Source organism: Oncorhynchus nerka, linkage group LG7 (genome assembly GCF_034236695.1).
Source record: "Oncorhynchus nerka isolate Pitt River linkage group LG7, Oner_Uvic_2.0, whole genome shotgun sequence".
In the NCBI taxonomy this organism is placed as follows: domain Eukaryota; kingdom Metazoa; phylum Chordata; class Actinopteri; order Salmoniformes; family Salmonidae; genus Oncorhynchus; species Oncorhynchus nerka.
In genome coordinates, this window is record NC_088402.1 from 59,790,849 (window position 1) to 59,803,630 (window position 12,782).

General features: G+C 44.0%; 1 protein-coding gene across 3 annotated transcripts in view; it reads right to left on the reverse strand.

The window, feature by feature from the left end:
* Positions 1 to 12,782, reverse strand: part of LOC115132090 (kazrin) — a 234,991-nt gene that overhangs the window by 11,972 nt on the left and 210,237 nt on the right. For all 3 annotated transcript variants that reach the window (XM_029664331.2, XM_029664330.2, XM_029664333.2), the window contains 2 exons: positions 9,675 to 9,811; positions 8,888 to 9,011 (listed from right to left, as the gene is read on the reverse strand). In XM_029664331.2, the coding sequence (XP_029520191.1) occupies positions 8,888 to 9,011; positions 9,675 to 9,811 (261 nt within the window). The remainder of the gene's footprint in view (positions 1 to 8,887; positions 9,012 to 9,674; positions 9,812 to 12,782) is intronic.

Consider the following 12,782-nt stretch of genomic DNA (forward strand, 5'->3'; position numbering starts at 1 on the left):
GGGAAAAAGTCATCGACATACACGGTTGTTTTGAGGGTAAAAATTCAATAACAGGATTATGTCATCATGGTAATCACATTTCGTCATGGACATAATGAATTTGAATTTGTACCTTTGAAACAACGTCAGAACGTCAACATTATATCCACTATGAGAAAAAGAAAAATAGGCTGGGCAGCACCTCCTGTTGGAGAATTGATCCATCTTCAGCTACCCTTTGCTCCCCCATCCTAGCCATGCTTAGCTATTATATTTGTCACTGACTATGACCAATGTGCTATTAAAAGAATGATTATTGAGAGATCTCCACTTGAAAACAAAATAGATTCACTGTTGCTATCAAAGTCATTCCAAAGGGTAGGTTAACAGAGACAATGAAATGGGTCCATACTTTATCACTCATATCATCAATGATGCTATTTAGACCTAAATGGCATTTTCAAAGTAATCAACAGCTATTGTTTCAATTCAACCCAGAATTCAACTAACAGACAATACAATAGACCTAGGGTTTCAACCTCTGGTTAATTTAAAATGTAATGCTATTTAGTCGTGTTGAATTGTGTTTGGTTGTCAAGGTAACCACATATCAACATTTGAAGGAGCTGTATCTTCTGCATGGATAGTTCCATACGTGCCACCTGACTTAGTCTGGCTTTAATTCCACTTTGTATACACATCTATAATCGATATGTTGGATTCGCGTATCCATCTCAAAAACCAAGTTAATGAATAGGACTAAGTCAAATCAAACTTTCTTAAAAGTTCATATAAAGTTAGATTTGATTGGATTTAAATGTATTTAGTCCTGGAATAATAACCAGACTAGGTCAGTGGCACAGAGGGATCTATCCAAGCAGAAGACACATTTCCTTCAAATGTTGATATTTGGTTGCGTTTCAACAACCAACACAATTCAGTATAACTTCTGAAGTACAATAAATAGCCTATTAACATGCCGACAAGTTTGACTTACAAATACTATGTTGGTTTCACATCTCCAACTAATTTAAGTTAAAGAATGGTAGTGAATCCAATCAAGCTCTTATTATTGTTTTGAATGTGCGTAATACGTCTTGGTGATTCAATAGCCTAGTTAATCATCACGTCTTTTAACACACTATCTATGTTTTGCTTAGTCTGGCAGTAACCCAGAACTAGTAAAAGGCAGAAGATCTCTCTTGCTGCTGCTGACAACAACTGCATGCAAGTTGTTCTTCTACATCATAATAAATATATGTCTGCATCAATAGCGGTGTGGGGGTAAAAATCACTGGGGAAGGAAGCCAAGACATATATATATATATATATATAGCCCCAAGGCCGAGACAATAAGAAGATAGAGTGGCAGAATAAATTCAACCACACCCGTGTTTCATCACAAAACCGGAGAGCAACATCTGTCCTGTGAAGTCCACAAAGCATATTGCATGTAACAAACAGTTACATGACCTACAGCAAGGTCAAGAAAGCTTATGTTTCCGACATTTTCGGACCACTAAACAACTATTGATTTAGAACCCCAGAGAGTTACTGCAAGTCGCAAAGTGTTAAACAGGAGCTGCCTTCACTATTCCAGCACAATTTCAACTTCAACATCATCAAATCACCTATGCTTCATCTAATACAGCGACAACTAAACGATAACAAAAACAATTTAGTCCAATCAACGTCAGCTAAATATGATGAGGCTGTGGCTCTGATTTGTGTGAAATGTTGACGTTGAAAGGGTGCTGGATCAATAGTTGTTAATCAGTCTGGCGGAAACATTAACTTGCTTCAGCATGCTGTGGGGGTGGGTAGTCTATGTTCTTTTTTCTATGTAGTATTTATGTGTTTGGCCTGGTATGGTTCTCAATCAGAGGCCGGTGTCGTTCGTTGTCTCTGATTGAGAATCATACTTAGGTAGCCTGTTTTCCCCATTTTAGTTGTGGGTGATTATTTTCTGTTGTGTATCTGCACCATACAGAACTGTTTCGTTTTCGTTTCTGTCTTTCACTTTGTTATTTTGTATTTTTGTGTTCAGTGTCTTTTCATTAAAAATGATTAACACTTACCACGTCCGATCTGTCATACTCCTCGTCAGAGGAAGACGAATTTCATTACAGAATCACCCACCACAACCGGACCAAGCAGCGTGGTAACCAGGAGCAGAGGGTTCTGGACTCCTTGACATGGGAGGAGATTTTGGATGGTAGGGGACCCTGGGCATAGGCTGGGGAATATCGCCGCCCCGCCCCCGGGAAGAGCTGGAGGCAGCCAAAGCCGAGAGGCGGCATCATGAGGAGCTAGCACGGCAGTGCAACAGGGACAAGAGGCAGCCCCAAAAATGTCTTGGGGGGGGGGGGGGAGGCACACGGGGAGTGTGGCTAAGTCAGGTAGGAGATCTGAGCCAACTCCCCGTGCTTACCGTGGAGAGAGGTGGACCGGGCAGGCACCGTGTTATGCCGTGAGGCACACGGTGTCCCCAGTGCGCAGGCATAGCCCGGTGCGCTACATTGCAGCGCCTCGTATCGGCCGGGCTAGAGTGGGCATCGCGCCAGGTGCTATGAAGCCGGCTCAGCGCATCTGGTCTCCAGTGCGTCTCCTCGGCCCGGGGTATATGGCACCAGCCCTACGCACGGTGTCCCCCGCCGCACTGGCCGGGATACGGGGAGTATCCAGCCAGGACAGGTTGTGCAGGCTCGGTGCTCGAGACCTCCACTGCGCCTCCACGGTCCGGTCCATCCGGTGCCTCCTCCATGCACCAGGCCTCCGGTGGCAGCCCCACGCACCAGGCTGTTTCTCCGTCTCCTCCCTCCAGGTGCTCCCTCCTGTCCAGCGCTGCCAGAGCCGCCCGTCAATCAGGAGCTGCCAGAGCCGCCCGTCTGTCCTGAGCTGCCAGAGTCGCCCGTCTGTCCTGAGCTGCCAGAGTCGCCCGTCTGTCCTGAGCTGCCAGAGCCGCCCGTCTGTCCTGAGCTGCCAGAGTCGCCCGTCTGTCCTGAGCTGCCAGAGCCGCCCGTCTGTCCTGAGCTGCCAGAGTCGCCCGTCTGTCCTGAGCTGCCAGAGTCGCCCGTCTGTCCTGAGCTGCCAGAGCCGCCCGTCTGTCCTGAGCTGCCAGAGCCGCCCGTCTGTCCTGAGCTGCCAGAGCCGCCCGTCAGTCAAGAGCTGCCAGAGCCGCCCATCTATTTGGGACCCGATGCAAGGGTCTCCAGTCCGAGGTCGGCGGCGAGGTTCGCCGCTCTAAAGGCGCCACTGAAGCGGGCAAAAAAGCGGGCAAAGACTATGGTGGAGTGGGGTCGACGTCCCGTGCTAGAGCCGCCAACGCGGACAGACGGGCGGCACAGTCTGCAAAACATCACTCTAGAGGAGATCTGCATGGAGGAATGGGCCAAAATACCAGCAACAGTGTGTGAAAACCTTGTGAAGACTTACAGAAAACGTTTGACCTCTGTCATTGCCAACAAAGTGTATATAACAAAGTATTGAGATAAACTTTTGTTATTGACCAAATACTTATTTTCCACCATAATTTGCAAATAAATTCATAAAAAATCCTACAATGTGATTTTCTGGATTTTTTTTCTCATTTTGTCTGTCATAGTTGAAGTGTACCTATGATGAAAATTACAGGCTTCTCTCATCTTTTTAAGTTGGAGAACTTTTGGTGGCTGACGAAATACTTTTTTGCCCCACTGTACATGCCCTTATTTCAGTCGTCAGTCTAAAAGAGGGTGTCTTCTCCTGAAATCTGCTCCTGCATTCATCCCAGTCATCAGCATCGGAGTATTGGGGTAGGTGCATGTCTGACATCAATTTGTACGCAATTACAATGATAATTTAATATGGTCAATTTCAGAAAATGTTATATAACATAAACATACGGTTGACTATGGCTATGGTATAATGGAATGTTTTACATTGTGTGGTAGGTTTTGTGGGTTTGACACTCTTATGTAGATGTCATAACCAGCCATAATAAAATAACTACCGTGGCAGGTTTTGTGGGGTTTGACACTCTTATGTAGATGTCATAACCAGCCATAATAAAATAACTACCGTGGCAGGTTTTGTGAGGTTTGACACTCTTATGTAGATGTCATAACCAGCCATAAAATAATGCAATATATGTCACAACAGTTATACTAAATATGTGTGTCATGACAGTGTTATGACCATATTAGGACTGGTCATTAGGACAGGTTGAGTTATGTCAGCTGTTGACATATTATGTCATGCTTATGACCGTGTCATAACGTGTCATGACCGTGTCATAACGTGTTATGACAGTGGGTGTCAAGTAAAGTGTTACCATGTGGGTCATAGCAAGCTCAAGCTCCTTAATGTTGCTGCTGGTCAATGTCATTTCTTGATGAACTACCCTTATCATGCATTTGTCTGCTCCGCTATCGCTCATGGCTACGATGTTGTCGTCCTGTCTCCTGTCTGTTTGTTTTTTGTGTAACCTTGTCCAGAGGTATTCCTAGTAGGTCTACTGTGTGTGTAGCTTACTGAACCACTTGAAGAAAAAAAGTTCCTTAATAATGGAAAAATGTAATTATTACATTCTATTCCAAAAACTGGTCAACTTGAAGCAGCACTGAATTTAAAACGAGCATGTTCCTAACATCCGGAGTCCGCACACCCACACAGTCTGCAACCCAGCTTGACAGCACTGGATCATGTTCATTAGGGCACACAACAGAATGCGTTTTTGTGAGAAAAAAATAATTGCATCTCTCCCAGTTTCAGTCCATTTTCTTCCATTTGGTGCCCAATGAACACAGCCCTAGTTTTAGGAGGCTAAATGTGCTGTCGAGAACCAATGGAAAGTACTTTAGTATTGGGTGTGAAGTGTACACATGGCTGCTTCCTGGGTTACGAGACTGTGTTGCAAGTCCAGGGGAGGTCATAGGTCAGGCAGGGTGGTAGTAGTATTAAAGAGGTTAGTGGTCATGGGAGAATGTTACTGACACTGTGTGCTCACATATAGGGCTGCTTTCCAACAATCTCAAATGGCACCCTTCCCTCATCTCCTTTATGAAAAACACTCAAACTGCTTGAACAAAAACAAATATGAGATCAGGTTGAAAACAGGTCTCGTCTAATTGGCCATGAAGTGAAGGAGTCAAGAAGGACAAGCAGCCATTTGGGAGAGTTGGGACAGGGCCCTGTCAAAGATGGACTCTGCCACTCATGTGACAGAAGATGTCAGCCCCCAGCACGACAAGAGGAATTAGGATTAAAGCCATACCACAAACATACAAACAAACAAACAAACACAGGGAAGAGAGGAAGGCCACGTGGAAATTCAGTGTTGTTTATTTTATTTTAAAATAATTCTTCTCATTTAGATCTTTCGCATATTTTGTTGCCATGCCATTAAAAGGTTCTTCACTTTGCCCTCCAGTGCTAAACATCTTCTAGTCCTCATGGCTTGAGCCTCAGTTGAGACCAATTATTTTACTTTAAATAAAACTTTTTAATAGTAATTTCAATAGTGTTTCATAATTTACAAAAAAATGAAAATATTCGACCGTGAAATGAGAGGGAATTTTGTTGCAACATAAAATGATATAATGGTCAAATGATGTGGCGTCCCAGCAGGAAAGGACACTTTAATATTCCGATTCCGTAAAGCTATTCCTTTTTCCCCTAATATTATTCCGGTTTTCCAGATACTCCTTTTGATCTAAGGACCCTGAATAATAACTTCAATAAACGGACCCTTAATTACATCGTCAAGGGTGAGTCAATACACTCTCCAACAAAACAGTTATAACTGCTTATGTCAGCTACCATCCACATGGCACATGGTATGCAACCTGTGGTTGTTGACATAAGCATCTATGAGTGTGATGCCTATGAATGAGATCAAATGTGTATTATGTCCCACATATAATAATCCTCTAAATGCTTATTGAGGGACCTCCAATTGCTAAAGCTGCCCTTTCATTTTAATGAGTGTTTCCATTTTCTAGCAGGTAGGATGACCCGTTAGCCAGCAGTCTTACATGGGGTTTCCAATAAAGCTTCTGCTCAGGGAAAAAGGGAAAAGATACTAATTTAATCTAATGTGTTTTGTTCCCCGGGGTAAAACACTATTAACCTTGGGCACCTATTTAATTGCCTTTTCAGCAATGGCTTGAACCTCCAAATCTGACTGCTGTTTTTAGTCCAGCACAGGGGTTACTAGTGGGGGGGGGTCTAAGGTGTGCATTTGTTTCAGTTTGATTAGCCTGGCTCAATTTGGTATTAACACGCAGGGCAACCTCTCATCAGAAATACTTCCCTCTCTCAACCCTTCCAACCTCTTGTGCCATCCAACCCCCCCCCACACCTGTCAATCAAACCTGAATCTATAATGTCTGTCAGACTGACCCTCATTTCCAAATAGGTTGCAAGGTAGTGCACTTTTCAGGATGAATCAGCGTTGTCTACTGTATACAATTTCAAACACGATTTTTCAATCAATTTCAAATTAGAGCCACTTTTTACAGTGAAACCATGACAAGCTTGTAAGTTATATTGTATTTTAGAGCTACAATTATATACGATATATTTGAGAATGGCATTAATTTATTCTGCAGAAAGTTTGGAAGACAATGGTCATTTAGAGAAAAAGCGGACTGAATTATTTCTGATTTCCCTCTTGACACTGTGATAATCCTCGTAATGAAAATAGGATTAAAACTCTAGAGCCAAATTTTGATTTGATTTATTTCACCTTTATTTAACCAGGTTAGCTAGTTGAGAACAAGTTCTCATTTACAACTGCGACCTGGCCAAGATAAAGCAAAGCGGTGCGACACGACTGTCGAAATGTTAAACTTTTAGGAATCCCCCAGAATATGAATTTGAGGATGTCACATTTCCAATACTTTTAAAAATGTATTTTTTTTAAACTAGTTTGACAAATACATTACAGGGGGGGATGAGCTATCAATGCCTATTTAAGCTATGTATGAAAGTTGTAAAACAAATATTTTAGAACTTGCAGACTCCCATAACTCGTTTTGACTCTCTAGCTACGTTTATACTTGGTTGTAATATGCGTACTTTGTCCTGATCTTGTCCTCATTCTCATTGTGCCCACATTTTTAGACAGGTGTAGACGATTAAAAGACGCATTGTGAATGGATTTTGATCTAATCTTATAAGTGTAAACGTGCAAGATCAGGACAAGATCGAGACAAGATCAGGACAAGATCGAGACAAGATCAGGACAAGATCGAGACAAGATCAGGACAAGATCGAGACAAGATCAGGACAAGATCGAGACAAGATCAGGACAAGATCGAGACAAGATCAGGACAAAGGACGCATGTTAGCAGCAGGTATTGGCGAGGCTACTAACATGTCTGCCTTATTCATTATCAATGGCGAAGGTGCAAAGATGACGGCTCCCATGTACTTACAACAAATTCCTTGTTTGCTAAGTTCGCCCTACAGTACATTGCTCTCCGTTACTGTTTGTTGTTATGGTATTAGAACAGTAGACTGCAGAATTATATATTTTTTTAACTGAAAAATGAGCTTATATTGTGCTGATTTACTGGCATATTGAACCATGTCGCGCTCCACAAGAACTCTGTGGGTAGTGCTAAAACAATGACATCATATCTGAATTCCTCCATATTTATGCACCTTCGCCACAGTTGCCATGCATTTAGGAAACAGGTAGCTTCTACACATGCACATTTGACATGCTTGGATCGGGGACGATAGAATTGTTAGTCGATTTCCTCCGTTTTCAGCTTTTGTTTCATGTGGGGGATGGCCTTGTGAATTTTTTTGGGCCTGAGCTCATGTTAGAAATCCAAATGTTTTGGACTACAGGTTGGAGTCGATTTGTATTCTGACATCTTAAAGGAGCAATCTGCAGTTTAAACGATAACAAAGCAATCACCCCACTGCTGTTTTGGTAAAAAGCTGAGGGAGGGGGCTGGAAAAATGTAACCTCTCTCAAAATCATGGACAGAGCAATGAATACAGGGACTGACCATTCATAATATCAACATTTTAGTTGTAACCTTGTTTAGAGGCTATACAGTCAACTTAATGTTACATTCTTTACAGAAAAAAACGTATATTTTGGGATATATATATAATTAATTTAAAAGTCTAAATATTTATGTAGCAATCGCAGATTGCCCTTTTAAAATTTTGATTTGAACAACAGTCAAGAAATGTATTTGAACTTTCTTGGTGATCGGGAGGATAATGAAGATGTGGGTATTTAGGGAGTTTTAGACATTAGGTCACAGGATGACTAGAGGTTAGTTGAGGAGTCTTAACGTCAGAATAAACTTTCCTCAAAATGGCCGTGTGGAGGGAATGGACCAAGCAGGACAATGAATAGGGAGTATAAGTTAAACAAAAAGCAGGGAGGAGGTCAAAAATTATGACAAAAAAAAAAGGCATTCAGGGCAAAAAATACATTTACAAGCACAAAGTGCAACAATGATTGTTATTTACACATACAGCAGTCCTTCAAGTTTCCAGTTATCGAAAACAAAAGTTAAAAATATAAAGACAATTAAAAGAATCAAATACAACCACTTTTTGCTCTGCAGATACAGTAAACATCCACACGTAGTAAGGATCCCGGCTGTGGTTACACTGTTCACTCTATTTACAGTACTGTACATACAGATGCAATTTGCTTGTAATATTTTAAACTTCAGCGACGCAAGATGCGCCTCAGGCTTCTCACATGGTCTCCAACCATGGACAGGCACACACACACACGGCTAAACACACACACCCACACGTACGGCCAAACACACACGCACACACTGACAGAAAACCCTCTTATGCATCACCACTCAGGGACACAGGTGGGACTCTCTGCCACCTTTTCACCAGTCTGCATCTTCCTCTATGTAATAATCAGGAGTTGAAGTACCGTCAAACAGACCCGGGTCCATTGACTTGCGCTGCTTTCCCCGGGCGAAGACACGTGACAGAGAGCCCAGGCCCATCTTCTCTTTCTTCTTCTTACGCTTCTGGTCCTCCAGATCCTCTAGTGACTGCAGGGAGAGACAGATGAGAGATCAGAGAGAATGAGATGCAGAGATAAAGAGACGAGAAGAACAGAAATATACAACACATAGCGAGTGAAGGTTAGCGATTGAGAGAAAGAGAGAGAGACAGAACGAGGTGAAGTGATACTGAGTGAACTAGTCAGGCATGTGTCTGTTATCTGATAGGGAGCACATTCAAAGAAATTAATACATGAAGCGAGAGTGGCAAAACCACAGTTGAAGTGGCTGGAATAACATCAACATAAGTTTCACAGGAGCTGATCTTACGCTAGCCAGAAACCAACACATAATCTGTCAAAATGTAATTTCTCCCATTCGTAACGCAACTCTATGTAGACATATATTAGGCAGCTATCCCAAATAAAACCTACTTTTTTAAAGACGGGCTGTTCTGGTGAAACTCCCTCAACTACAGCACAAGGGTCATGCTTTCAGAGATGGGGAGTAGAGTAGCCTGGTCCAAGATCTGTTTGTGCAGACTTGGGAGTTGGCAAACCAGCACAAACAAATCTGGGACCAGGCTAGGAGTAGAGTAATCTCGTAACCCAGAACCAAATTTAGCGCCAGCCACTGGAGATATTGGGAGAGATAAGGATTAGAGTAGAGTTGTGAAGGAGTTGATTACTTGAAGGGGTGGGCAGCTCTTACATTACAGAGGGAGTGTGTCCGGTGGCGGGGGGAGTTGATATCACTGGGGGTGGATGAGCGGTCGCCCTCCAAGGCCGAGGCATCTGAGATTATGGAGGGCTGGCGGGAGTGACACGGGCTCACCCTGACTGCAGCAACTGTGGGGCAAAGGAAGAAATGTTAAAAACAGGTTTGAAACAAGTAAATGGGTTGACAAAGGTAAATGTAAAAAAAGAATGTCAACCCCATATTAATCTTCAGTACCACCCCAATATCCACATGGGAACATCATGGATTTCTATGTTTTGTGGTCACAAAGATAGCAGATAAGTGTTTCTGATGACATCACAAGTAAACACTTTTGACATCATCAAATCAAAGTGTATTTGTCATGTGCGCCGAATACAACAGGTATTACAGGGAAATGCTTACTTACAGGCTCTAACCAATATTGAAAAAAGGTATTAGGTGAACAATAGGTAAGTAAAGAATAAAAACAACAGTAAAAAATAAAATGCTAATTTATTACTTAAAAATCATACAATGTGATTTTCTGGATTTTTGTTTTAGATTCCGTCTCTCACAGGTGAAGTGTACCTATGATACAAATTACATACCTCTACATGCATTGTAAGTAGGAAAACCTGCAAAATCAGCAGTGTATCAAATACTTGTTCTGCCCACTGTACATGTAGACATGGTTCAAGTGACTATGCATATATGACGAACAGAGAGTAGCAGTAGTGTAAAAGAGGGGTTGGCGGGTGGTGGGTGGTGGGTGGCAGGACACAATGCAGATGGCCCGGTTAGCCAATGTGCGGCAGCACTGGTTGGTCGGCCCAATTGAGGTAGTATGTACATGAGTGTATAGTTAAAGTGACTATGCATATATGATAAACAGAGAGTAGCAGCAGCGTAAAAGAGGGGTTGGGGGAGGGGGCACACAATGCAAATAGTCCGGGTAGCCATTTGATTACCTGTTCAGAAGTCTTATGGCTTGGGGGTAAAAACTGTTGAGAAGCCTTTTTGTCCTAGACTTAGCACTCCAGTACTGCTTGCCATGCAGTAGTAGAGAGAACAGTCTATGACTGGGGTGGCTGGGGTACATTTTTAGGGCCTTCCTCTGACACCGCCTGGTGTAGAGATCTTGGATGGCAGACAGCTTAGCCCCAGTGATGTACCGGGCAGTACGCACTACCCTCTGTAGTGCCTAGTGGTCGGAGGCCGAGCAATTGACGTACCAGGCAGTGATGCAACCAGTCAGGATGCTCTCGATGTTGCAGCTGTAATCTTTTTAGTTTCCTGAGAGGGAATAAGCTTTGTTGTGCCCTCTTCACGACTGTCTTGGTGTGTTTGGACCATTCTAGCTTGTTTTTTTGTGGGGGTTTTTGTGTTTTTTGTGTGAATTTTACCCCTTTTTCTCCCCAATTTTGTGGTATCCAATTGTTTTAGTAGCTACTATCTCGTCTCATCGCTACAATTCCCGTACGGGCTCGGGAGAGACGAAGGTTGAAAGTCATGCGTCCTCCGATACACAACTCAACCCGGAAGCCAGCCGCACCAATGTGTCGGAGGAAACACCGTGCACCTGGCAACCTTGGTTAGCGCGCACTGCGCCCGGCCCGCCACAGGAGTCGCTGGTACGCGATGAGACAAGGACATCCCTACCGGCCAAGCCCTCCCTAACCCGGACGACGCTAGGCCAATTGTGCGTCGCCCCACGGACCTCCCGGTCGCGGCCGGTTATGACAGAGCCTGGGCGCGAACCCAGAGTCTCTGATGGCACAGCTGGCCTCCCGCGAGGCCTCATTCTAGCTTGTTGGTGATGTGGACACCAAGGAACTTGAAGCTATCAACCTGCTCCACTACAGCCCCGTCGATGAGAATGGGGGTGTGCTCGGTCCTCCTTGTCCTGTAGTCCACAATCATCTCCTTCATCTTGGTTACGTTGATGGATAGGTTGTTATTCTGGCACCACCCGGCCAGGTCTCTGACCACCTCCCTATAGGCTGTCTCGTCATTATGGGTGATCAGGCCTACCACTGTTGTGTCGTCTGCAAACTTAATGATGGTGTTGGAGTCGGGCCTGGCCATGCAGTCGTGGGTGAACAGTGAGTACAGGAAGGGACTGAGCACACACCCCTGGGGGCTCCAGTGTTGAGGATCAGCGTGGCAGATGTGTTTCTACTTACCCTCACCACCTGGGGGCGGCCCGTCAAGAAGTCCAGTATCCAGTTGCAGAGGGAGGTGTTTAGTCCCAGGATCCTTAGCTTAGTGATGAGCTTTGAGGATACTATGGTGTTGAACGCTGAGCTGTAGTCAATGAATAGCATTCTCACATAGGTGTTCCTTTTGTCCAAGTGGGAAAGGGCAGTGTGGAGTGCAATAGAGATTACATCACCTGTGGATCTGTTTTGGCGGTATGCAAATTGGAGTGGGTCTAGGGTTTCTGGGATAATGGTGTTGATGTGAACCATTACCAGCCTTTAGTGGTCATCTAGGCAGGTTGCTTTCGTGTTCTTGGGCACAGGGACTATGGTGGTCTGCTTGAAACATGTTGGTATTACAGACTCAATCAGGGACATGTTGAAAATGTCAGTGAAGACACCTGCCAGTTGGTCATCACATGCCCGGAGCACATATCAAGGTAATCCACCGGGCCCCGCAGCCTTTTGAATGTTGACCTGTTTAAAGATCTTGCTCTCCGTAGCTGACGTGAGTGTGATCACACAGTCGTCCGGAACAGCTGATGCTCTCATGCATGCCTCAGTGTTGCTTGCCTCTGTCACGTCCTGACCTTAGTTCCTTTTTTATGTCTCTGTTTAAGTTTGGTCAGGGCGTGAGTTTGGGTGGGCATTCTATGTTTTGTAGTCTAGGTTTTGTATTTCTATGTGTTTGGCCTGGTATGGTTCCCAATCAGAGGCAGCTGGAAATCGTTGTCTCTGCTTGAGAACCATACTTAGGCAGCCTGTTTTCCCACTATGGGTGTGGGTAGTTGTTTTCTGTCTCTGTGTCTGCACCTGTTTCGTGTTGGTCTATTTTTGTTATTTTGGTCTTAGTGTTCTGAGTTGAATAAATATGAACATGGACACTTACCACGCTGCATATTGGTCCGATCCTTCCTACTCC